General features: G+C 48.0%; 8 protein-coding genes and 1 non-coding gene across 9 annotated transcripts; 5 read left to right on the plus strand and 4 right to left on the minus strand.

The window, feature by feature from the left end:
• Positions 1-1,103: 1,103 nt before the first annotated feature.
• BKA67DRAFT_205744 (uncharacterized protein) lies at positions 1,104-2,650 on the minus strand. The gene has a single exon (XM_046095454.1). The coding sequence runs from the start codon at positions 2,224-2,226 to the stop codon at positions 1,147-1,149; it is 1,080 nt and encodes a 359-aa protein (XP_045962297.1). The 5' UTR covers positions 2,227-2,650; the 3' UTR covers positions 1,104-1,146.
• Positions 2,651-8,422: 5,772 nt separating this feature from the next.
• BKA67DRAFT_591209 (chaperonin 10-like protein) lies at positions 8,423-9,629 on the minus strand (the record flags this gene model as incomplete). Its single annotated transcript, XM_046104685.1, has 3 exons — positions 8,423-8,611; positions 8,663-9,241; positions 9,294-9,629. The coding sequence occupies 3 exons, from the start codon at positions 9,627-9,629 to the stop codon at positions 8,423-8,425; spliced, it is 1,104 nt and encodes a 367-aa protein (XP_045962298.1).
• A 789-nt stretch (positions 9,630-10,418) lies between these two features.
• BKA67DRAFT_557072 (uncharacterized protein) lies at positions 10,419-11,727 on the plus strand. The gene is made up of 2 exons (XM_046102218.1): positions 10,419-11,157; positions 11,219-11,727. The coding sequence occupies exons 1-2, from the start codon at positions 10,812-10,814 to the stop codon at positions 11,515-11,517; spliced, it is 645 nt and encodes a 214-aa protein (XP_045962299.1). The 5' UTR covers positions 10,419-10,811; the 3' UTR covers positions 11,518-11,727.
• BKA67DRAFT_t47 lies at positions 11,686-11,792 on the plus strand. The gene has a single exon. It is a non-coding gene; the product is annotated as a tRNA-Ser (tRNA).
• Positions 11,793-12,499: 707 nt separating this feature from the next.
• Positions 12,500-12,985, minus strand: BKA67DRAFT_656293 (uncharacterized protein; the record flags this gene model as incomplete). The annotated part of the gene is made up of 1 exon (XM_046106918.1): positions 12,500-12,985. One exon carries the CDS (start codon positions 12,983-12,985, stop codon positions 12,500-12,502), a length of 486 nt encoding a protein of 161 aa, XP_045962300.1.
• A 2,188-nt stretch (positions 12,986-15,173) lies between these two features.
• On the plus strand, positions 15,174-16,125 carry BKA67DRAFT_205833 (transmembrane proteins 14C-domain-containing protein). Its single transcript, XM_046095455.1, has 4 exons — positions 15,174-15,364; positions 15,541-15,630; positions 15,683-15,775; positions 15,836-16,125. The coding sequence occupies exons 2-4, from the start codon at positions 15,594-15,596 to the stop codon at positions 16,030-16,032; spliced, it is 327 nt and encodes a 108-aa protein (XP_045962301.1). The 5' UTR covers positions 15,174-15,364; positions 15,541-15,593; the 3' UTR covers positions 16,033-16,125.
• Positions 16,126-17,306: 1,181 nt separating this feature from the next.
• Positions 17,307-18,417, plus strand: BKA67DRAFT_557083 (Ribonuclease/ribotoxin). The gene is made up of 3 exons (XM_046102219.1): positions 17,307-17,787; positions 17,846-18,047; positions 18,117-18,417. Exons 1-3 carry the CDS (start codon positions 17,773-17,775, stop codon positions 18,329-18,331), a joined length of 432 nt encoding a protein of 143 aa, XP_045962302.1. The 5' UTR covers positions 17,307-17,772; the 3' UTR covers positions 18,332-18,417.
• A 7-nt stretch (positions 18,418-18,424) lies between these two features.
• BKA67DRAFT_557084 (uncharacterized protein) lies at positions 18,425-19,996 on the minus strand. The gene is made up of 5 exons (XM_046102220.1): positions 19,661-19,996; positions 19,522-19,564; positions 19,392-19,466; positions 19,268-19,335; positions 18,425-19,210 (listed from the first exon to the last, which is right to left on the minus strand). Exons 1-5 carry the CDS (start codon positions 19,900-19,902, stop codon positions 18,595-18,597), a joined length of 1,044 nt encoding a protein of 347 aa, XP_045962303.1. The 5' UTR covers positions 19,903-19,996; the 3' UTR covers positions 18,425-18,594.
• A 1,228-nt stretch (positions 19,997-21,224) lies between these two features.
• On the plus strand, positions 21,225-22,781 carry BKA67DRAFT_557093 (major facilitator superfamily domain-containing protein). Its single transcript, XM_046102221.1, has one exon. It carries the CDS (start codon positions 21,345-21,347, stop codon positions 22,710-22,712), a length of 1,368 nt encoding a protein of 455 aa, XP_045962304.1. The 5' UTR covers positions 21,225-21,344; the 3' UTR covers positions 22,713-22,781.
• Positions 22,782-24,805: the final 2,024 nt, after the last annotated feature.

Consider the following 24,805-nt stretch of genomic DNA (forward strand, 5'->3'; position numbering starts at 1 on the left):
GACTTACCCTGATTCTGGACGGCCGGTAGTGATAGCGACTCCATCATCCCCTTTTTAGGCAAAGCAGGGGTTGTGCTCTTCTACAGTAAATACCCCCGAACGTTCCAATGTGCACCAGTACCCTGCCCGGCATGAACCAGGGGTTGTTCCCGGCTTTCCATCGTGCATCAGCCGAAATTTCCAAGGTGTTGGTTGCTCTTGGTGCCTAACGTGTCTCATATACCACAAAAAAAAATTGTCCCTCCCATTTCACCATACGCAGCGACGGAAGAGGAAAGAGTGTTCCATGAGTGCCTAACTGAGGCGTGCGTCTATCCACGGATGCGCCATTTCGCATCTTTCTTTCGGCGTGTTTCCTGTGTGGCCAGATTTCATCAGCTCAACACAGCAGAGGTGATAGCGATCTCTATTGGTAGAATGGTGACGGCCCGCGCAGACAATAGCTTTGAATTGATTGTATTAGTGGTGGTCTGCGCAGGCAGAGGATAGGCAGCAGTTGGGTTAGGTGAGCGACTGTATCCAATTGTCAAGGACCCCGCATCCCGTCGCGGGGCATCTCTGCGAGGCACGACGAACATGTGGGATTCTGTGGGCAGGAAGGTGAGGGGCAATTGACTATGTTACAGTATGGGTTTGTGGATGTGGCCCGGAAGTGGAAGTGCGCATGTGCGTGCAGTCGGTTCCCGTGTGAGTCAACATGTTCGATTCGCGATGTTGGACAGCATGTGTCTCATGGCCGCAAGCCGCCGTGCGGATACCAATAAGTTTCGAGTCATGTTACCGATCATGTGGCTACTGTATTCCTAGTCGACTTTCTATCCTTTTGTAGTTTTAGAGGTATTTCATAGGCCATGGTAGCGTCTTGCAGTATATATATATATACTCTATACATAATAGTTGTTCTGCATTTGCATTGTAATATAAGGTTAGTGACTTTCACGACGTGACAAACAGGAAGGTTTTGACTCATCCACTTGATATTTTCTTTGTTCTATCTAATTGGCAAATCAAAAACGTCACTCCAAACAATGAAAGGGGAAGAAAGCCATCTGCTAGCTAGGTATTTTGTATTCTAAACCGAGGTATCATTGTCAATCAAATTCCTTAACGCCTTGCAATCCATACAAATATAATTGAGCACTGCCTTCACCTGTATGGGTCGTCATAAACAACTGTTGGTCTACGGCTGCTGCTGGTGCTGCTGCTGTGACTAGTAGTGTGGCTCCGCTGGGGAGCCATACGTGCGCGCAATCTCTCTTTCTGCGCCACCTCTTCTTCACGCGCACGCTGCTCCCGTTCTTCTTGGACGCGCTTCTCGCGTCGCCGACGCTCCTTCTCGGCATCGATATATGTGTTTCGCATAGCATCGGCAAGCATAGCGTCAGGTTGTTTGAGAGACACAGAGCCGCGACGGTATTTTAATGGTGTTGGCGGCATTGGCGCTGCAGCGACGGGACGGTTGGCGATGTTCTCATTTTGACGCCTTATATCCTTGTCCAACCTGTGTTGGCGTGCAGCAGCCTCTTTCCGGGCTTCTTCCTTCCGCCTCCTCTCGGCTTCCTCTGCGGCCTTCTTCGCCTCTTCGGCTTTTTTTATTTCGCGCTTTAGCTGGCGCAGGCGAGCCTCTTCATCGGAGATGCTACCGCTTCCTTGAGAGTGAGAGTCGCGACGAGTTCTAACCTTTGGGGTGATGTAGTCGTAGTGGACTGCGCTATCGCGACGAGGTCGGTTGACCTCCAAATTTACTTCGGGTCGAATGTAATATGATGAGTACGGGCGCTCATGAACGTAAGTGGGCGACCGTGTAGGGCTCGCCAATGGTGTTTCGTATCGTGGTGGTGTGCGAGGCGACTTGGGAGGCTCGACGATGACAACGTGATTGCTGCCACGCCTCTCCCGACGAGAAGTTTGGCGGCTAAGAGAAGACTTTGGGCCAATCTCAGCTACTTTCTCGCCGTTGAAGTAGACACCGGAGCGACGTTTGTGTGACCGCTCTCCCTCGCTGCCAGAATGTGCGAAGGAAGTGTCAGATGACGGTGGTGAAGGTGGATAGTTTGCCGAGAGCAAAGACGCAGAGGCAGGTAGTTCACCCTCAGGGTGCTTGAACTTCTGCGAGTTTTCACACGGAATGCCGCTGCGGAGAGCTTTCTTGCAGCGCACTTGCTGGGTTTGCTTCTCCCGCACACCATCACGGGTGGTATTGGAGTAATAGTGCTTCTCACACATGGTTGCGGTTGGTAACGTATTCGAGCGCGAAATGCGCGGCTGGTCAGGTTGTGAGACGATTGGGCGAGGCCGGGATCTTTGAAAACTGCGTGTGTAGTGGGTGGTGCGTTCAGGCGACCGAGTCCTACCTGGTGACCGACCAGTATGGACAGCGGAGTATATCTCAATTCTATTTCTTCTGTTGGAGACGGTGTTGTTGATAATGATTGCCTCCGGGGATGCCACAGCTATGTTGTCAATCGGCCGTGTCACAGATGGAAGTGTCTTTTGCGCAAGTATAATCTGGCTTCAGAGACATGACATCGGGGAAGTGGTCGATTGAGGGTAGAGTCGCTGGGAAAGTCAAGGAATATGTAGACCTCAGGTAGGAAGACCTTTGTTGCCTAGCAATGGTCTAGTACGTATATTGTAATCAACGAAATGGAAAGCCGGTAGTAATAGAGTAGAGGCCTAGACCGGAAACAAGAGAAAGGAAGCTGTCTGCCTTAAGTACCTGAGTATGAACGTGAGGGAGCTCTCCAGAACTTTTTGTATGATCTGGTTGGAGGGTGTGTGGTGTAACGCTTTTGGAGAGCGCGCTACAAGGTACACCCCCTCCATGAGATGGGCGATGCCCTCCACCTCCCGGGCTAGTACGAGATAGGCGGCGTTTGATGGCCGATGACACATTCCTCCGGTTGTCAAGGTGTGCCTATGGGGCATAGCGTTGATGGTATCCTTGCCATGTCCTATCCAATAGACTCTCCACAGCCCAGTCGACGGTTTGGCAGTACCGCAGTAACAAGCCCGTCGAAACGAGAGTGCAGCTATGTTCGCTGTTGAGCAGCCTGGTGAGGGTAGCTGCGAACATGCAAGGAGATCGGCCATGGGTCTTCCCACGATCTATTGCTTACTCCAAAGAAAGGACTCTGAGACTGGGGTTCATTTGGAGGCAGCCCAAGTCTCCCTCCGTCCCGCTCACGCATCCATGGACCCGGATTCGAGTTGAAGGAAAGTTTTTCTCTGTCGCAAAAATAGCATATTGTCACAGTCAGGCGACAAGCGCGAAACGAGACAAGCGCATAGGAAGGAATGCGACGAATTGAAGGAGCCACTACTTACCCTATTCGCCAAAACTGTCCTCAACGACCAATACGCCGACCGCCGCAAAGACGTTCAGCGGCCTATCGACGCTTCCAATCGTGTTGGTCGATTTTTCTTCTGTTGCCGAGTTGAGTCATTGGATTCAAGGCCACTGGGTGTGTCCAGGCCGAAAGCATCTACTGCACCGGCGAAAGACTGCAGTAGTCCTGCATGAAGCTCTTTGTGTCGTGCAGAAACTCGTGGGGAATATCTCCGCCAGACCAGCAATCAGCACTCACAGATCGTACTGGCAGCCTACAGCTTGTCCTCGCGATTCGACAGGTTGGAGGCCTTGATGTCAGGATTTTGGTTGTCCGACAATCAATGCAAGGGCGCATTTGCGAACTTCTCCTCAGTGGGCGTTATGGAAGCCTGTCAAGTGGAAAGATCCCCCGCTAGACAAGGGACGTAGGGCTTCAGCCACGGGAGCTACAGTGGGACGGCTGTGCTAGGCTTGCTAGGTTCCTACCACACATAATTGCGGCTGCACCAAATTCACAGCCACCACTCTCCATGACAAGTGCGTCGCGATTGCGCAGCAGCTTCTGGTAGACAACTTCATGATTGGGCCATGCGTGCACAACATCTGCATGCCACATCTGGAGCGTGAGTTCGACTTTGTGCTTCTTTCTTGGTAATTAATTGCCAGTGCAACGGCAGGCTGTGGATGGACCCTCTCAGATGCAGATAGCACTGGAACCACCTGCCTGGCCTGCCTGGAACTTCTGGCATGGTGCATTTGCTCAAGCTAACAAGGTCCACTATCCTAGGTTAGACCACTAACCTTAGACCGACCAAACTCTATCTAGACACCTTACTACGGTTTCTCGCCTGGTCCATCGCTCGGCACGTGTTCCATACCAAGTATCGTTGCAGGCAGCAAAGTGTAAAAATGACTCTAAATCTCATGTTCGGTCCGCTTTCTACGTTCTACTGCAGCCTTCATGCCACATTTCTGCTGAATACCGCATAATGAAGGATTTAGATCTGGGCATTCCCTGCTTCTGACTGTTTTATCTTTCGCCACTTTCGGACGGAACCTTCATCACGATCATATCATTGTTCTATAGATCTCAAGGCCACCTTGCGCGTTTGCTTGCACCACCAGTTGCAAGCCTGTTCGTAGCTCCCACAACATTTGATTTCAACTATGAGTGGCGCTTAGCCATCGCTTGGGCCAGGGTACTGCTTCTAGTGCTGCTGTGTTCGAACTGACTCGTCCTCATACACGTTGCCAATGGTCGCGTGTGGTACCACTTCAAACCATACACCTGAGGCACAACCTGCCAAGGACATTGTATTATCGTAAAGAAACTCACGGCAAAGAAGCAACCACTTATCGAGGTGCAAAGAATTGCGTTCCAAATTGCCGACGACGTCGATCGTCCTGCTGGAGTTATGTTGCCGCGTCATCCCCAGATACTCAACCATGTTGTGTAACGAGCGCGCGATCAAGGTTCTGACGACATTGGCCGAACAGATGACCACACGCATCAAGTACTACATAGGTTTGCTGTCGTGCCGGTGGTGATACGTGAAAGCTGGATGGCAAAATCCTTCAGCCCCCAAGTCTGCCTTATGTGGTTAGTAGCGCCTTGCACAACGATGTGCAACCCCTGCATGGTGCAATCGTTGCGCCCTTCAAAACTTACCACAGAGGCACAGTGTTGTTGGTTTGAACAAGTTCAGACGTTAAAGGTTCAATCACACGCGAGAGTTCTGTTCGTAGGCTCATGTCCTACTGGTAGGACAGATGAAACGTTTATGCTCGAAACGTTTCCATGGCAAAAAGCGCTATTTTAGAACACAACGTGGAGCAAACCCAATCAGCCCTACCTGATCCACAAGGCAGATTTCCCAGCGGACAATACCCGAGTAAGCGGGTGTTTACAACAGGTAGGGATCAAGTTTCTGGCGAACCATTCACTAAGTATGTATGCATGGACTCTCAAGACTGGGATGTTTACCCGCTGCCATGAGATCTGACTGATAAGGTCAAATGCGGCCGTTGAGGCTGAGCAGCGTCTGAGAACGTTTCATCGATTCCTACTCGCCCAATCCTTGCCCACGAAAAACGAATAGGCCCTAGATGTCAAGGCTGGCCACGTTGAATTTACAAACTCCCAGCAAATTCGAAGGGCGGATGTTCTGCGTATTTGAAGTTTGCTGTTCTCTAGACAACGTCATTGGTTACAGTTCCTAGGATGTGTCGCCGAGCGGTTTGGCACTTGGCCTACACAAAGCCAAGATTTTTGTTACAACTTCATTTTAGCTGCCTGTGAATGTTGTTGATGACTTTGTTCAACTGTTACTCCCACACCCACAGTCTCGTCATGTTCCCTATCATTCAATTACACAATGTCTGTGGTCCCGTCTGCCGGACCCCAACTGGAAAATGTCCTACAGTAGCTTGACAAATACTTGATCAGGTAATCTGCCCCACTAACAGTTTTTCCATCTCAGCTGGACGTCGCTTAGAATGAAGCAAGTCATTACGCGGCTGCGCCTCAGCTGAAGCCAGTCTCAATGCACGGTCCGGAGATTAGGTTTGGGACCTGGACAACCACCGAGAGGGTTTTGGGCCAAGACTGTTTGTCTCGGTCATGGATGTCCGCAATGGTCGAGGCTGAGCTTGGCACGTTGGTGCACTTCGGCTTTCGACTGCATCTTGCTATCAACAAGGTAAAGCTCCAATGCCATGTTCGACATGAACGTGACCACTACGTGTAAACTATCTGTCAAGTCTTTTGAAATTATAATTTAAGTACGTGGACATGTATTCTTCAGACAATTGCGGCGCTTGGCTTTAAAACTGCTCTCAATGGTAAATACTTGTCAGTGCTGTCATGCAAGTAGGTACTTGCCACAACCACCAAGACCGCATATGCTCCATGTCATCTTTTAGATTCACCTGGCTTTAAGCTAACCAAGAAATTCTGCTGCTCTTGTTTCAATCCCCACGCGAGGGACCAAGCCCCATGGCAATGAAATGAGGTTTCCTGAGCATGACTATAGTTAGAAAGAAGAAAAAAGGGAACAAGCAATAAGCTAGCATTTTGATGAGAGTTATATTCATTATGGGTATATATATTTATAGCCTAATCTGGAGTCATACCCAAAAGCGCATGGTCGCCGTAGCATGGTATTGATATAACTTATTGTTCCTAGACATAAACGTTGATTGCAATAGAGCAGAGCATAGAGAAAGTTGTCGTGTAAGAGATTCATCACTAGAAAGACACCAGATAGCAGGCCCTTTATTGCGACTAATAGGTTTAGCTTCGTTTTCTTTTCCCTAAGGGTACATCTTCCAGGAGTATTCGATTTACATCTTCGTATTGGACAACGTGAGATCCTGAAGTAAGGCCAGGAGCCTAATTCTGAGGGTGCTTTCTTGCATTCATGATTATCTTAAGCCTTCTTTAGTGGAATTATCTGGAAGTATGGGTGGCGATAATGTAGTCGGCGCCTGTACAGGTCCATGCTCTCCTTGACAGCCTCCATGAGAAGAAAGAAATTGAAATCAAAATTGAAAGCATATTGATGGGCAAGATAATTTGTGTGGACTACGTCGAAGCAATCACCTAAATTGGCAAAGTAACTTGATTATATTTGACGACAACAACTGTTAATTTCACACCTGACACTTAGATTTTGACTTGCCAGTTGTTCTATTTCCGAACCATTACCGGTAATCTCTGGTGATAACCAATTTCACCCCTCGAACAGAGCACGTTGGTTCACCTCTCAAGCCCTTAACTACGTCAGAAGACCTTTGTAGTGTGACTTACTGTGTCAAAAAGGATGGCAATAAAAGTACTAAGATGTGAGTAAGTAAGTACTTCACAAAGCAAAAGATCAGTTCTTACGATGTTCCCATTGATCTCTGCAGATTCTTTCCATTTTGTATACTCTGTGCACTCTCCTCGCAGTTTTGCTTATATTTTGACAGACGTGGATCGAGCGAGGATGTCTATACTAGGTCTGCATGCGGCTCCATTACAAGGACGAAGAGAAGACCCTGCTAGTGAAGTGTAGGGCACCTGGCCATATCAAGCACATCAACCATTCTTTTTCGACTTACGACCGACATCTTCATCATCTTCATTGAGCCGTTCCCTGGTCTAGTCTGTAACCGCTCTAATGACTCGACTGGCATTACTATCTTAAGGTGCAGTTACGTGAGCTCCGCTGCCAAACACTCTCCATTCCAAGATATCATGAATGAGCACGTACAGACACAGGAATACATGCCCCACTAACCACATAATGAGTCCCAAAAGCCACAGGGTGTCGAGGCGGCGCTTCGCGTCCCATGACCACAAGTCCGAAAGAGACCAAGAGGCGCTCAACTAGAGCACCATACGAGGTGGTGTTCGTCGTTGGATTGCTTTGTGGGGATGAGGCAGGGCCGGTTGCGAGAAAGGGGCACCGGGCTCGGCGATTGCATACCGAGTCTGCATAGCTTCAAAGCTGTGCTTCTCTTCCGTTTTCTGCGACGCCGGAAATGCAAAGCCTGAAAAGCGGGCGGAAACTGCTGGCCGTCAGCACTTGTTGAAAGCACTGGACGCTGATGGTCCGTGGTTGGCACTGCCCAGCAAGGTCTGTCTATACTTCATCTTGTATGATGGTGAGAATTTGCGTTGTCTTGAGGATTCTGTGCAATTCTATGGCAAAGAGATTTATCTGATGATTAGTGGGAAGGGTATTATTATTATATCTAGTAGGCAAATCTAGATCTTATTTAGATGTTAAGAACAAGTACAACAAGTTCCGTCATATGACAGTAGCAATATAATTACTGTTATTGATGATATAAAACTATCGTAAGAGCACAATTGAAACGATGTATCGTGTAAATTCGTCGACATCGAGCTGAAAAGATATGCTATCCTGAACTCGGCGGTACAAATTGCCCACCACTCCAATAAGGCTAGTATATCAGCATTAATTTGATAGTAATCGTCAAAACTACACAATGCTGCGGCTTCGTTTTTGTTATATATACAATCGTTGATGAGGTAGAGAATAATACCGGCTCCTTTGTTTGTGCGCGTCTTTGTGTTCATGGTATCTAGTTATCACTTGTCCGCCACACGAGCTTTTCGCGGCTCACTCCATCTCTCAGTGTATTGAGTGCATTGGTGCCTCTTTCGAGGATGTTGTTCCCCTCGATCAAGCGGTATCTGTGAGGTGCCACTATACCCTCCGCCAAGAAAGCCGGCATGATTTTCGTCGCAAGATTCTCCTTGAAGAACGCATGCTACAAAAAGTTAGTAATGTTCAGTCACCTATTGAAAGAATTGTGACTCACTCTCCACACAAAATGTGTCCTTACACCACGTGGTTCCACTCCTTCTGCCCATGGTGCCGCATCCGCGACTTCCATAGAATACTCCGGGGCCTGATCATTCGAGGAATGCTTTAGGATGACAGGTAACATAATAGCTACAATCGTTCCTTTCTCAGCAAGTCGCGCAATGGTTTTTAAGCTCCCTTCCTGGGATCCAATGCAGTCAATTACCATTGGAATTCTCGGTTTGTTTTCTATTCCGGCCTTGCTGGCAGCTTCCAGCAACTGTTCAGCTACTTTGGGGTCTTTATAATCGAAGACTTCGGAAAGACCCAGATGTCTCAAGAATTCATGGTGAGCCGGGGAAGCAGTTCCAATCAGATGGCGGTAGCCATAGTATTTCAGGATCTGTATCGACAGCTGACCAACGGATGATGCCGCACCCCAGATGAGGATGGGATCACTTGCTCGGGGCGGAACATAATCCGCCGGCTTCGGCCAAGGTGTCGGCAGGTCGAGGTCCGAAACCAATGTGTTGAAGGCCGAGATAAAGTTCTCAGGGATGGTAGCAACCTGCTCCATTGAGAAACCATTGGGGATCTTGAAGTATTTTGTCAGCCAATAGCGGTAGTTAGGTGTCAGAGGCTTCTACCTTGCCAAACTTCCATTCTGGCGCCGTAACGAACTCCTGGTGGGCGGCTTGATAGTTACCCTCGTGAGCCCAGCCAAAGACTTCGTCGCCAGGCCGGTAGCGCTTTGCGTCCGGACCAACTTCCTGTACAATACCAACAGTAACTGCCCCTAAGACTTGTGGTGGTTCGACTAGAAGCCCGCCATCGGCTCTATGGAGATCCAAAGGGGTCGACGCCGTGAACTTTGAGTGCACTAAGATTTCGTCTCCGTCTGGAATCTTGGTAGGCCTTTGATGGACCTCGAACGGCTTCCTTGGCCCAACCGTAACCAGAGCACGGTGAGTACGAGTAGACATGGTGAGAACGCTGGGTGGAGTGATATTTGTGAGGACTGCGTTGAAGATTTAGATGTGGTGAGAAGTAGCTAGCAAGATTTCATGTGATAGAAGAAGTATCCCATTATATTGTTTTATCCGATCGCGTCATTGTCTTTAGGTCGCACTGATCCATTATTGTAGAGGCTGATTGGTAATCGTTTGAATTAGTCATCTGCTGGCACTACTCATGTACTCAGTGTAATTTGCCTGGAAGACCCATAGATCGTATGGTTTCCGGCGTGAGGTTTGAGGTACTTAAGGCGTTGCTATTTGTGCAAGGCCGTGGGGCATCATGTGACAGTCCGATGGTGAACCCCGCTCATATATTTTGTATCCCGTTGGACTACAAGAAAAATGGTGACGACGATGTAGTGGGCATGGTCAAATCGAGGTAGTCACTGTAGCAATACGAAATTCTAGGGACAGATGCTCTTCATCTTTTGATTTGACTGGCAGTTCCTTGTGATGCATTGTTATAGCTGTGGCGCCAAGTTTCTGCGCAATCCCGTCCAATTGAGACATCGTAGTGAGAGCTGCTTGCGAATGGTATGGAGTCATGCATAGTATGCAAGGTGGGAAGGTTGAGACCAACAACTGCATATGATGTGGAACTCAGAATGCGTGAATCGAATGCTTGCAAGTGATTTAAGAAGAGTGAAAGAAGATGGGAGATGAAGTTTTGTAATCAGACATGTGAGCTAGGCAATGGCAACGTAAGGAGGATGGCGCAGTCTATGTACTTATTGGTGGTTATGCATCTATTCAACACTTCACGGATGTTGTGCCGAGATGCAGATGCGCCGTCGATTTCCTTGTTTTGTGTTGAACAATCAAAAATTTCCAAGACCTCTCCGCCTGGCAGCCTCGTTTTTGCAGTCAAAACTTCGTCGTTGCCATGGGCTTCGACATCTTGGGTAGGCTAAGCCAGGCCAGCCAGGCGGCGGAGGACTTCGTCAGTAAGAAGCGGTATGTGCCCCTCATTCATACCCAATTGCCAAGAACTGAGGAAGTTGATAGGAGACTTTCATCTTGAATAGCAAAGAGCGCAAACATCGAGAAGATGAAAAGTCAGCACGAGCCGAGCTAGAACGGCGCATAGCAAAGCATAATGACTTCCTCAATCAAATTGCCGCGAAGCGTACCGGCGCGTCAGCCGAGGACATGCCGCCGCTAATGTGCGACGTATCAGCAACACAGAAGGCAGTGTTCCTGGTCACGATTCCCATTGCATTCGGCAGATTCAAATTGTCACATAACGCATACAGTTTGTTGGCTAGACATGTTGGGATGTCCATGGACGCTGTTAGCCATTGGGCAATTGCAGTCATCGACCGCACTCTGGCACCTTCTTACTTCTACGAGTTAATGAGCGATGATTTGGCGTTGAATGCTTTGATGAGGAACCAATTCCGCTTCGAAGAGATAACTTCGGAATACATCACCAGCTGGACATCCTGCTACTACATCGGCGAGACAACGCAATCACATGAGCAAATTCTGCAGCTGGGTGAGTATCATCGCTCGCCTTCCCACTCTCAGTGACTCTGTTTGGGCTGACACCAATGCAGGCCATCACCATTTGACGCTGCATCCTCGATACAAGCTGCTTGACGACAACTGCCAAGATATGGTCGAGGTTCTCGTCAAACATCTGTGTGACGGGAAAGTCATCAGCCAGGCCAAGTTGAGAGAGGAACTGTCTTTGGCCTCGCCCAAGATCGCGCTTGACCTTATGATGGCTAAATTCAGATCCAGGATGGATACGTTTGACGACCATGAAGATTCCGAAAAAGTAAAGAATGAAAACGCAGAGGTCAATGAGGACGTGAACATAATTAATAGCTTATGGCAGAAGATCCATAGATGATCTAATTGATGGGGTTTTAGTAATTGCAAAGTCTCAATGCCCCACCATGGCACACCGATTCCTAAGCAGGCGTGGGCAACGTACTGTGTGTTGTTAGCTTTGAGTCGTCGCTCATCTTACTTGAAACTAGTATATTGTATTTTAACATCACATTCTTTCAACAACCCCGGCACTTTGGCGGAGTGGTTAACGCGCTGCCCTGCTATCTTTCTCTGCGATAGATATCGGTATAGGCAGTTCCCTCGGGAGCGTGTGTTCGAATCACACAGGTGTCGATCATTTTGTCCATGGGTTATGACTATTTTTGTAGTTTGATATGGTCGATATGATTACAGTTTCAATGATTAGTCTGCTTTGCCAGTCAAAAACGACTTGATCCTTTGGGTTCGCTGCAGATACCAAGATCCCCTTTTGCTTGGGGCCTACTGTAGGCTACTGTGTAATGCTAATGCGGGGTAAAAGCCGCTGTGAAGCCTATTGCTACACCAATAAACGTTACCAAGCAAGTGGAGCATTCGGAAGTTCACAAATGCCACCACTGATTTCGAACGGGCTTTGATCAATATGATGCTAAATCACCTGGGAACCACCAAGGTCAGCAGATGCTTTCCAGTTAAATCAGAGCGCAAGACTTGAGATACGGTGGGTGGTATGGTGAGACCAATTCATGTCCAAATGTATACAACCTTCGTGACTTCTCTTGTTCGTAGCCTGTCAAGCTCCTTGCAATAGCTTTAGCGCAAATGCCATGAAAGACGATGACTCTAATACCTAATGGACAAATAGTTTGTTTCTACTCATAACAAAAGGCTAGAACTTGATCTTCACATCATTGAATAAGATTTTCTACGAACAAAAAGTATGCGGCGTATGGATTTTGCAGGCCCACTACAAAGCAAGTACGCCTACCTAAGGACCTCTCATAATTACCTGATCTCTACAAAACCCCACCAAAGATTGCTAAGTTAGTCTAGTATGTAGCTTAACGACTGCGCTTTTCGAGAACGTCTTTGACCTCGACTCTTTTAACCACGACCATACTCGAGCAACTTGGAAAATGGCCGATGCCTTCTCTCCCGCGCAGAATATCGCAGTCCCGTGGGGCCTTGCCAAGGGCGAACAATGGTGTGTACGAGAGCTCAAGCGTCCGAGGCTCATGAAGCACGACAAGCGAGTACCAAGATGGGCTACTAGACCACCGAAGCGCATCCGTCGTTGCAACATTCGCGTTTCTCCGCCTTGAATCGTGAAGCGCGTCGAACAGCATTACGGAGGGAAGCAGCGACATGCCGTTGTGCACTGCTTGCTCCACGCCTATGTCCCGCGGCTTGTCCAAAATTCCGGCTACGAAAAGCCTGGTATGCCGAGACGGTACCAGCGGCGTCCCTACGATATAAGACAGTTTCGCGCCGCGACGACCAAAGAAGCCGCGGCAAGGCCCAAAGTCCCTGCAGGTACCTTGACGCATTGGTGGAAGAACCATAAAATTAACCGCCCGCATCCGAGTTCAAATTCGACAAGGAATGGAACAAGCCTGGGCCTTCCGAAGAAGAAGACGAAGAAGAAGAAGATGCAGAAGAGAAAAATAAAATAAAATAAAAAGGGCAGCAATGGCCAACGAGCCGCTACTGTCACTACCACCACCAGATGCTGGTGCTCCAATGTCCTTGGACGAGACCGACGATGATCAGCCTGTAAATGGTGAAGAAGAGAGATGACTGATGATGGAGCAGCTCGTAAGGAATATGCTGATGACGATGACAATGACGATTATGACAGTATGGAACGTGAGTTTGAAGCGTAATTAAATGCTGACTTTGACGAACGCACTACAACTCCAGAGCACCATGAACCCTATAGACCCTATAGGCCCCGAAGTGCTGAATCAGGACGAGACATCGATACCGATAAAGACAACTAGAACAGATTATGCTGCATCAAATAAATATTCTATTCAGCTCATGCCGCACTACTAGAAAACACAACAAGGCAACCAGGCTCGAAAAACCCTTGGTCAACAAAATGTTCGCCTACTGCAAACTATACCAACTAGACTTTATTGATCATAGCCAATGCCCATTACCATTTGCCTAGGTAATTATAGAACTAAATCTCATCAAAATTCGGAAGGCGTTTGTGGAACGCTCGTGCAAACGAAGCACATAACTGCTGTCTGAACATGCTACCAAGAGGAACTGACAAAGAACAGATACATTGACCTTGGTAGTGGCGAAGCGTCCGTGGAGGACTGCTACGTTGGCACAGGTGTTAGATATAAGTGTATCTCCACACATGCTCCGTGGTGGTTGGTGTAGAACTACGAAGGCCGTCAGGACAAGACATTCTGGAAAATGGGTATGATTCAATTAAAGGTTCATCCAAGCAATCCCCTGACATAGCAATGTGGCCCATAAAGCAACGCTGCGCTCCTTCCATGCCCCAGAAGGCACTGTTTAACCCAAGTCAATCGAGTAAGAGATGATCAATATCAAGATTACAAGAACAGCTCCAGACACCAGCAAAAGCTCTTTATCAACAACGAGGACGATATTTGCTATGGAAATGTGGTCACAAGAGCAATTTCATGATGACCAATACACGCACAAATATTGCAAATTTTTTTCCATTTTCCTACATGTATTATTGGCTTGTCTGGTACAACAGATCACAACTGCTATTTTACACTATTGTATCTCACAATCTCACAGAGTGCAATTCCAATCCCCCCTTATGTGCACTCTCTCTCAGGTAGATTAGTGGTTTTGTGTCTTGACAGGACATCAACTAGGCATACGTTGATCACGATCCAACGTCAGCGGGAAAAAAACCTGCGTTGTGTTCTTGTCATACTTAGCCGCGAGCGTCGATAGTGATACAAAATCCGCGCCTGTCAAGCGAAGAGCCGGCCCAGTGAAGCCAACAAGCCAGTCGAGCGTTGTCCATTCCTTCGAACGGGTACAGTCGTGTACTATGACCATGCCCTTCCGGAATATTTAACTTGACGAAGTTGAAGCACAGCGTGTTAGCGAGCAGAAACCCATCGCTGTTAGACTGAAAGACCTTGTCATATATGTCTGTGAGAACTTCATAGAGCTGCTCCATCGTCAACGGCATGAAAGGTCGGATAGGTAGGTACTCCTCGTGCACTTTATCAACCAACGAGTCCGGGGTAGGCACCCTGAACCAAATCAGGATTGGTATTGACCCGATTGTTCCCATGTGACTCAAGTCGCTACTTCGCAAAGCTTGGATATGGTCGTTCAGAGTGTACGGCATGATGACGTTGGAGTCCACGCAGGAGGGTTTGAATGGATAGACTATTACCTTTGGCTTTTCATAAGCTTTACAGATTATACTGTTCTCAATACCCTCTTCCTCTTATTTCATTATTTGCGACCACAGCCGCTTTATAAGCATCCGCGCTTTTGTTGTTACCATACAACATTCGCTCGCCATTGTCTTTTGTTGCATGTTTAACATGTGTAGTGCAGATCAGTGGCATTTAAACAACAAGTTGCATTGAGAAAAAGAAAAAAAAAGGAGGATAAAGGAAAAAAGAAAAGACAAACAGTTAGGAAACCATGAAATGTCAGGGAGAAATCCAACGTTTAATAAGCGAACATTTTTATGTACGATCATGAAAATTTTGGAAATGTAGATGCTATAGCGCGTTATTGCTGTCGTTGTTGGCCGGTGTAAATTAGCAAGTCTTTGCAGACCAGCACAACAACAACAACAACAATGTGAAAGTCAGTTGGCGAACTAGCGCTATTATACATTTCCTAACGTCCAAAGCTCCATCACTTCGAGTTCTCATTTCACAGCGTTGACATGTTAATGCATTAAGGTTAGTCTTCTCGACTTTTTTTTTATCCAACGTTATATGAAGAAGTTGGTGCCAGCATATTTTATGCAGATGTCTAGCTGAGCCGATAGCGTCCCGTCCCCGGAAAATCGTCGGAGCCTGCCGGCGCTTGACTTTGCTCGCCACCATCCCGACTAATCCGTGTTTCTCAACTCCAGCAATAATAACATTGACTAAGTACCGTCAAACAAGCGGAAAAAAAAAGTTAACAATGGCCGAGCACCCTTCATTTACTTTGGCCGGCCTTTGTGAGTACACATAAGCTGTGACTATGCAATCTATGACTAATTCTGGCGCCAGTGGCCGTGGGAGGCACAATGGGATACGTGAAAACCCGCTCCACACCATCTCTCGTTGCAGGACTTGGACTTGGTGCATCTTATGCGTTCGCCGGTACGTCTTATCTCTCGATAGCACTATGTAGGACTACCTCTGGCTAACTTCCCCTCGTAGGCTACCTGATCAAGGGTAACAAGGACTACGGAACCGAGCTGGCTCTCGGTAACAGCATCGCTCTTCTTGGTTCTGCGGTTCCTCGTATCATCAAGACTGGTGGACGTGCCCCGGTCCCCGTAGGCCTCGGAATTGCTGGTGCTCTTGCGACCTATTACTACCAGAAGAAAGTTAGAGAGTTCCGGTTTGGAGTCTAGATTCTCTCTGTGGGAGCAGTGTTTGGCGCACGCATCTCATGGTCCACCGCGTACAGGCTGTGCTCTACGCCTTTATGCATGTGACCTTGGCGGAGTCAACTTTACCTCTGTATCTCTATTTTGTGTGTATGTCGTTGCCTTGGCAACTCAATCCACCGACAATGTGTACGATTTGAAACAGTAATAATGAATTCTACTCATCTCAAGGAACGAAAGGATGTCTGCATTTGTATACAGGTTTTAAAAGGCCTTGCCCAAAGGGCCTCTTTACCATTATCAGCCCAGCTTTGCATGAATCAATTGTGTTCACCGGAGCTGAGGGCTGGGCCTACCTTGTATCCGCCGCCGCTTGATCAGAACAAGTGAAAACCAAGCAACGTCAGACACGCTGTTGTCAAGAAATGGGGATTGACAATTTGTACGCCCAAAGGTCTTGGGCGGCTATTCTTAGTCGGCACCAGGAATGAATCACTTGATCACGTTCTAATATGCTTTTCTTTTTCTTTTTCGGACGGCGTGTAGTTGTATATAGATGGGCCTACCCTAGCCAATTGAAGGAGCAGTGCGCGTGGGTGTCGACGATACGCCACCAATATTTGTCAATTCGAAGTGTAATGTGCTCGGCAGAATTGCGCTGTGTGCTCTCAGCAAAGCGAGTTTCGTGAATGTAGGAGGTGACCGGTAACCGTCGCAATTCGATGTTCGGTATCTTTTGCAAGCCCAGAGCAAATCTCCATGGAATCCATTGGTGGAATCTTGGCAATATCAACCTTAGAAAGCAAGTGATCGAAGCCATCCTGCAGACTGGCAAGGGGAGCTTGGAGATGCGCCAGCGCCGAGCGGAGCCAAGGATTGACAAGGCCTTTATACTTATTGATACGCTTCATATGATAGCGGGCTTATAACCATATCAGGTACACCTAAGAACCACTTGGTGGATTGAATAGAGCAAGTTGCGATAGCCATCCATCATGTAGCGATAGCCATCCATCATCTAGCCGCTATAGCCGGCGCAGAAGCCATTTCTAGTTTCCCGGACGTTCGCAAGATGAGTGCTTATTTCACTTGATCGGCGCGCTCCGGCCTCATAGCGTCACAATAGAGTTACTCAAGGGTCCTTTCGTCCCTGGCAATCATAACACGTACGGGGGAAGCTTAGCGACGATAGGCAGGTGAGGTGCATTGGAGCGTTGCAGATCTGCCGTTAGCGAGACACGCTTAGCGACTCAAATCGTCCAATCACGCACCGTGGTCATATGTCGTGCCGGCACCACCCATCTTCAGCCCGATGCTCAATCAGAACACCGAATCCAATGCGAGTTGGTCGCGAGCAAGTTGGGATTTGGGGAGCAAGAAGGTTTCCAACCCGCCCTGCCCCATGTTTCGGCCTTAGCTCCCACCCAGCCACCGAAAAGGGAAGGTCTCTCTATCCCCGCCAGATGGAATAACCACGACAACGTGTGTTTGAGCCGCCAAGGCTAAATGAACAACATGCATCACACCCAGCAAGGGCTTTTGACCACTGATTCGGACATTCGTCCGTCGTTGCGACAGGATTGGATGTATAGCTTTCAAGATAGCGGTCTATGAATAGCACCATCGTCAGCCACGATGATATGAAGTCAGTCCTATATAGACCACTGATTCTTCGCCTCTTTGACGACATGATAATCAACGCCGCCCACATTCTTTACATCAGATCCCTCTGCTGACTCAGTCTTACATCCCTCGTCTGGCAAAATGATTGGCTTGAAGGTATGTCGCACCACTCCCAGTTCTCTACGGTTCTAGTCAATTAACTATCACGTACCAGGTCTTCCTTGTCTCGGCTTTGTCCGTTATCAGCGTCGCTGCTCGCGCCGTTGACATCGTCGCCGAGCGATCTGATGTTGAAGCTGTAGCTGAGAAGAGGGCCACCTGTGTTTACACTTGCGGCACCGTCTGCTACTGGCAGGAGGATATCGACGAGGCGCTGGCCAAAGGATACAGCCTGGAGAAGTCTGGCTCAGCCCTTAGTACGTCCCAACAAGCCTCTCTCTCCTTATGTATGCACCTTGGGTTCACAACTAACCTGCGCCGACCAGACAACTACCCTCATCAATACAACAACTACGAGGGCTTTAGCTTCCCGACCGCTTCTCCTTGGTATGAATTCCCGATCTTGTCCACTTACAACGTCTACACGGGCGGGTCGCCCGGTGCCGACCGTGTCATCTTTGATGGCAAGGGCAATTTCGATGCTTTGATCACCCATACTGGTGCCAGTGGCAACAACTTTGTCGCCTGCAAGAAGGCTTGAGTGTGCTTGGAAATATGGCCCCTTTGTTCGTACATAAACTTTTCACAAATGATAGGATTGCCATTCGGTTAAATTCTGTTTAAGCATCATTTTCTTCCAAAGAAACGATCCAGTACCAGCTCTTCTCAACGTGATACTAAGTTGAATGCATCATATGTGCTGCACGCTCATATAGTGAGACCTCTTCGAAGATTTTGCGCCCGCCGTAGCTCTTTTGAGGCGGGCATTCCACTCATGTATAGAGTGCCGCATATCTATGTAATCTACACCTTGCCGGCGTTACCGTAGACATCGGGGAACGCTGGCTGAGAGCGAGATCCATACGGGATCATCCTCACCACGTGTCGTCGTTCGCCATCCTTGAAGTCGGGAACAGCGCTATGGGCAACACCCCTCTGATCCCAGACGACCACAGAGCCCTTTTCCCACTTCAGTCGGCAGCTAAAATCAAGGCTTCTGATGTGCTCATGCAGGAATCTCAAAATGGCTTCCGACTCTTCTGGTAGCATACCTTCGACTTGGCGAGCGATAGTCGGATTCACAAATAGTGAAGGCTTGCCGGTCACGGGATGCTTGATCACGAGGGGATGGGTGGTTTTCACTGCCTCCCTCAAAGCACGCTCCATCCCCACCCTGGCGATTTCTCCGATAGATGCTGATGAATGAAGCAGGCTAAGGGGAGCAAGTGCGTGCTTGAAAGTAGGCGACAGAGCTTCGTACGCCGCCGTAAGGGACGTGAAGACCGTGTCGCCACCTCCAGACTTGGGCATTTCGAGAACCCAGAAGAAGGTGGTAGAGGGTAAGTTGCTAGTGAAGGTTTGGTCTACATGCCAGAGGTCATAACTTGTCCTCGGACCCAGGAGTGTTCTAAGATTGCCTCTGTACATGTAGCTTGTCAGTCCACAATTTTTCATTAGCATGCTTATGTGACCTTACACAGTTTCATCAGCATACACGACGTGGAACTCAGGTCCTGTGCCTGCCGGATACCCCATTGTTGGATGCTGTTGATCATATCCCGTCAGCGGTCTGCAATATGTCCTATGTCTAGATGTCGCACTTGATGTAGAGGCCCATAGTGTCTAGCGATCTCTCGCTGTCTATCGAACCCAATATCGGCAAAGTCTTGATCTCTCTACACTCAGCACATTAGCAGTATTCAATCGTTGTATATGATATATGCTGCATACGAAGACAAGAACCCCTCTTTCCGCAGCCAGTAAAGCCACTTCACTATATAGTGCATACAATCAGTACTTGCTCAAGGTTATCACAAGAAGATGGAATGCAGTGAAGATTCAATAATGACAATAAGGTCGAAATACATACTCCAGTCCCGCAGTGGACAATTCGCTCAACTGGACGCCTCTAATTTCGGACCCGATTCTAGGCGTCATACTTTCCACCTGCACACCAGGTCGCAGAATGTGAGGTTTAGAAGGGTCTGCACGGACGCCAGGCTCATCAGCTTCAAATGATGGCACGTCTAGTGTCGCGGTGAAGCCATCGGGCCTGGTCGGGAGATACGCCGGATACAGTGGTTTGGATGTGAATGCAGTTGCTTCAGCCATGGCTACTTGAGCTCGTCAATGACTATAGTGGGTCTATGTTTGCATCAAATGCAGAAAGGACAGAGGCGGCTGACCTATGGATGTGGTATAGTCGTACTGTTGCGAACAGCGGGCGGGTGTTAAACTTAACTCATATCGATAGCTCTGCAAATGGCTAATATTTGGCACCGAGCAATCGGACATGGCCCGATTGGTGCCCGTCCAAGCCCGTCATAATTAGAGTTGGTGGCATATTTTACAGTCCTCTTACAGGCCGTTATTGGCAGTGAATTAGCCATATGACCCACAATGGCGAGCACCTCATCAGTGGGGCAAGACGCGACAACTTACCTGCGCGGAATCTTCTCCCATTTCCTCATTGGATCTATAATCTTACAGGGTCTTGGAACCGATTGTCGCCAGCCGGTGTCTGCTTTCAACATTCATTTGAATATAGACACTTTGGCAATCTGATCTGTTTCTTCGCAAGATACGTTAAGTGAACTGGTTCGTATAATAGTAAAATGAGTTCGAACTGCTTGTCGCGACCGCTAGCGGCATCAGAAACCCACATGGACCACATCGCATCTTGGTTATTTTACGGATCTGCATGTGCCAATAGATTACATTGAAGCCATATAATTCACTAAGGTTAGCACAATGCCGAGCATTCTTACAAGTTAAATTTTTGCTTTGTCTAACATTTCTTGTAGAAGCACCTCGTATACGTCTAACATGAACTTCTTCAACCCATTGCTACCTCATTTATACTTACCATAGTCGACATGCTTAGCGTACTGCTCCACTCTATACCCCGTTAACATCTGGACGCAATCACGACATTCACGCCAAGAATTTGGTTTTATGTCGGGTTTCGCCCGACATCACGAATCTTCCCATAGAAACAGCATAATGTAAGACTGAAAAGATAAAATGAAGCGAATACACGGTTAGAGCATCTCAGTTTTCGCCTGATTCTAAAATACACCACTTTCTATGTTAATTGAGGTTTAACCAAAGCTGCTAGTTTGATCACTCACGGATTTGACAACACACACAGAGATTACACTGGTCCCCAGACTAGCCTGGTTGAATCTGAGCAATGCCTAGCTCAAGCGATAAACCGGTATTCGATGAACCTCTTTCACAAAAACCATTGCAATCATGGCTAGGCTCTATACATCCCTACTTCGAAGATCCGGAGCATGTACTTGTACTTAAACTCGATATATTTTTGTTAGTATGGGCATTCAGGTAAGTGACTATTTCCCCAGGGGTGGTGGGGTTGTAGGCCACTTATTATTTCGTTTTTGTGCACTAACATCATCTAGTAAGTTATGATTCGACTCCGATTTCTTTGCTCTTGTCTCTACGGATTTAGCGTCTGAGAAAGGCTATGTTTAAAGCTTCAATACATTGATGTCATGAACTAACGCAGCACAGTCGCGGGATTGCTGAAGGACATGGATCAATCCGGCACAACCCAGGCGTACGTATCCGGAATGAAAGAGGCGCTGTCGCTATACGGCAATGAACTCGTCGAGTTTACCACGTATTTTTCGATCGGCTATGCCATATTCATCGTTCCGTCGCAGATCATACAAACGCGAGTACGACCGTCTTTGTTCCTGCCTCTTTGCGAGATCATATGGGGAGTCCTCACGCTCGTAACTTACAAAGCTACAAACGCGCAGACTGTTTACGGGCTAAGATTCTTTCTCGGGGTTTTCGAGTCAAGCTCCTGGCCCGGAATCGTCAGTTTGATCTTCAACTGGTACACGCCTCGGGAACTGGGGAAACGCCTGGCTATATTTGGGGTCAGCGGTGTGGCAGGCAATATGTTTCTCGGCATACTGCAAGCGGCTCTCTATAAAAACCTGAACGGTGTACATGGCCTTGAAGGTTGGCAATGGCTTTTCATTGTTTCTGGAATCATTACCATCAGCTGGGGCTTTGTTGGTTTCCTGACGATACCTGACTCGCCTAGTTACACGAGAGCGCTGTATTTGTCAAAAGTTGAACGCGCGATTGCACACACCAGGATGTCGCATAGCGGTACGACGACAGCCGAGCTTATATCATGGCGCCTTCTTTCCCGGAAAATCGCGCTACTTCTCAGAAGTCCCATAGCATATTTGTTCATCGGCGCATATCTCCAATTCGCTTGGTCACAACGAGCAAATTCTTATATTCTATTGTATTTGAAGGGTGTGAAGGACGCCTCAGGGCAACCGATGTACTCGACCTATATGGTCAACTTGATTCCATTGGGCGGATACGCCATTTCTATCGTTTGTAACATTGGCCTGAACGCCTTGAGCGATTGGAAGGACTGGCGCTGGCAGGTGGCATGCGGGGCCGCCACCATACAGTTGGTAGCGACAGCGGTATTGGCAGGATGGCCGAACTCACACCCAACGATTCTGGCTTTCTACTTCCTCACCTACGCAACAGCTGCGTGGGGCTATGCACTCACAGCATGGCTTGCTATAATCCTTCGGAAAGAGCCTGAGGCGAGATCCATTCTCGTTGCACTCACTGTGACCTTGGTCTATGTTGGCCACGCTACGATTCCGCTCAGTGCCTGGAAGGTCAGCGATGCTCCACGCTATCCGATCGGTTTTCCTATGGCAGCTGCATTCTCTGTCGGCAGTATTGTTCTGATGCTTGGCATGAGATATTACGTCGGTAAGAATTCGGCTATACTGGACTATGGTCTTGATTGGAAAGTAGAGCAAAGCGAAACCACTCTGGAAACCTTGGATGAAGTCAGAACAGTCCAAGATCAGTTTTCAAAAACGGATGTTTCGGCTCGAACTACGGTGCAATGAACAAAGATATAATACGTAATCGCAATATGAATAAGCATAAAAGGTTAAGTCAATAAAATACAACTGTCAAATATCTGCCATGTGATTGTACCGACATTTCTTAGGTCTGAGAATTGATCGTTCTGCTTAGTTATCATACATATTGACTCGCGACACAATGCATCATCTAGATTCGAATTGGAAAGTACCTCGGGAGGAGCTCTTCAACATTATCCATTGTCTTTCCGTTGGAAATCTGAAGTTCATCTCACCATTTAACCATGGTCCATATTCAAGCATGTGTTTTTACAATATGATACTTACTGGTCTCAAGACATGCGCTCGGGAGCTGCTTCCAATAAGAGAAGTGAAGTTGCCTGATTTCCTCGTGCAGTCGCCGTTTAATTAATAGCCTAAATCATCGACCCTGACGTTAAAAGTCATCAATTGCTGAGCAACCGCCAGCACTTCGATCTTTTCAAATCCGATGAGTTGCTTTGTTGGCATCTCGATTGATGTGTACTGCTGGCGATAGTATAATTGCACCACCTATTTACCGTCAAAGTGACCACTGTTCGACACAGTCCCCGCAACATTCACCGCTGGCTCTCCTCGTGGAGTCGTGCTCCGGACAACGGATGGGCTCGAATGGTTGAATGTGGTGTAACTCAAACAAAGGCGAATACGAAAGGCACAACTTCGGTGGTGCCAGGATATGTCCATTCGAGCCCATACGAAGGGAGGTAGTCGTAGGCGACAGGAGAGGACCCCCCCTGTCTCTGGCATACTAATGGGAAGCTTGCCACTGGGGTTGACTTTGCCAACCAAGATCTCAACTAGTACATCGGATGTGTATTCTCCACTTAGGAAGCTATGCAGAATGGCACCGGTTCTGCTCAGCGTGCTGTTATCCAGCACAAAAGCCTGTCCTCCGGTTATTACGAGAGTAGTGGGTACGCCAGTGTCGAGGAACAGCATTCAGGAGATCCTGCTGAAGCCTAGGGAAATGTAATTCGGCGTGACTATAAAAGTTTCCATCCGTTCTCTTAGCAGCCAGTGAGTCTTCACCTTGCACAGCTACAGATCCAATATTGACAATGGCGACACGAGCTTCCTTCGCAGCAGCCACGGCACCATCGATCCCACTAGAGTTGGTCGTATTGATGAAGTCCAATCCTTGTTCAAACAGAACATTGGAAATACCGTACTCCGTCTGAAGACTTTGGAGAAGTGTGTTTCCGAAAGATCTTATTGTTGAGTTATTGGCCGCATAGGTACCGGCGATGATGACGTCAGCGAATGGGCTGATCGAGGCAACTTTACTAATGCTATTTCAGGAATCGTTGAATTGCAGTGTATTGTTTTTGTTCTGTAGGAGATCGATTGCCTCTCTCTCGAAATTTCGGTTGACTTCCAAATGAGCCGGAGCCTTGAATGTTGCTTTGAGATTTGCGACGGTTGGGAGTGGCTGATCAAAAGTCCCAGCCCTGAATTTTATTTCTAGTAATTTAATTGAATGACCGCCCCATCAATGAGCGAGGCAACATCTGATTCATTCGCATATCCGATTAAGTTGGGAAACATGGCGGGCTGACCAGGAGAAAGTTCTAACTGTAACCCTCCACGAAGAGCGCGTAGGGCTGCGTCAGCTGCCGAAGTAGCCGTGAATGATTGCTTGTACAAGTTGGCTATACCCCCAGCATCAGAAATGATCAGACCATCAAAGCCAAGCTTCTATCCTAAGTGATCCTGAAGGAGATATTTGTTGGCTGTCATAGGCACCTCGGTCGACCGTAGTATATGAAACCATCAAAGATGCAGGTGGTGTATCAGTCTCGTTGATGACCTTTATGAAGGGTGGGAAAAGGCTGTTGTATAGATAGTTCAAGCCACCATACTGCGAACCCAGGTTGACGCCACCGTTGGGATTATATCTGAACGTCCGGGTCAGCTCTAATACCCGCACCCGCGAAGGTGTCTTCGTGGAAGTAAACCAGTCAACAAACACTCGAGTTGGAACACATATACCAACGACATTAACCTCTGCAACATAACTCCAGGCAGGCTTGAGTGAAGATGCGCCGCTTCCTTGGGTTGGCACAGCTTCCGATTAT

This window comes from Truncatella angustata, assembly GCF_020726525.1.
Source record: "Truncatella angustata strain MPI-SDFR-AT-0073 chromosome Unknown BKA67scaffold_2, whole genome shotgun sequence".
In the NCBI taxonomy this organism is placed as follows: domain Eukaryota; kingdom Fungi; phylum Ascomycota; class Sordariomycetes; order Amphisphaeriales; family Sporocadaceae; genus Truncatella; species Truncatella angustata.

Excerpts from the sequence above, each read along its gene's own strand:
- BKA67DRAFT_205744 (XM_046095454.1), bottom strand. The coding sequence starts at position 2,226 with ATGTGTGAGAAGCACTATTACTCCAATACCACCCGTGATGGTGTGCGG.
- BKA67DRAFT_557072 (XM_046102218.1), top strand. The coding sequence starts at position 10,812 with ATGCCGCCGCTAATGTGCGACGTATCAGCAACACAGAAGGCAGTGTTC. Across the intron at positions 11,158-11,218 it reads TGAGCAAATTCTGCAGCTGG|GCCATCACCATTTGACGCTG; the intron begins GTGAGTATCATC and ends ACACCAATGCAG.
- BKA67DRAFT_205833 (XM_046095455.1), top strand. The coding sequence starts at position 15,594 with ATGGCCGAGCACCCTTCATTTACTTTGGCCGGCCTTT. Across the intron at positions 15,631-15,682 it reads ATTTACTTTGGCCGGCCTTT|TGGCCGTGGGAGGCACAATG; the intron begins GTGAGTACACAT and ends TTCTGGCGCCAG. Across the intron at positions 15,776-15,835 it reads TGCATCTTATGCGTTCGCCG|GCTACCTGATCAAGGGTAAC; the intron begins GTACGTCTTATC and ends TTCCCCTCGTAG.
- BKA67DRAFT_557083 (XM_046102219.1), top strand. Across the intron at positions 18,048-18,116 it reads GAAGTCTGGCTCAGCCCTTA|ACAACTACCCTCATCAATAC; the intron begins GTACGTCCCAAC and ends TGCGCCGACCAG.
- BKA67DRAFT_557084 (XM_046102220.1), bottom strand. The coding sequence starts at position 19,902 with ATGGCTGAAGCAACTGCATTCACATCCAAACCACTGTATCCGGCGTAT. Across the intron at positions 19,565-19,660 it reads TTGTCCACTGCGGGACTGGA|TGAAGTGGCTTTACTGGCTG; the intron begins GTATGTATTTCG and ends TGCACTATATAG. Across the intron at positions 19,336-19,391 it reads ACTATGGGCCTCTACATCAA|CATCCAACAATGGGGTATCC; the intron begins GTGCGACATCTA and ends TATGATCAACAG.
- BKA67DRAFT_557093 (XM_046102221.1), top strand. The coding sequence starts at position 21,345 with ATGGATCAATCCGGCACAACCCAGGCGTACGTATCCGGAATGAAAGAG.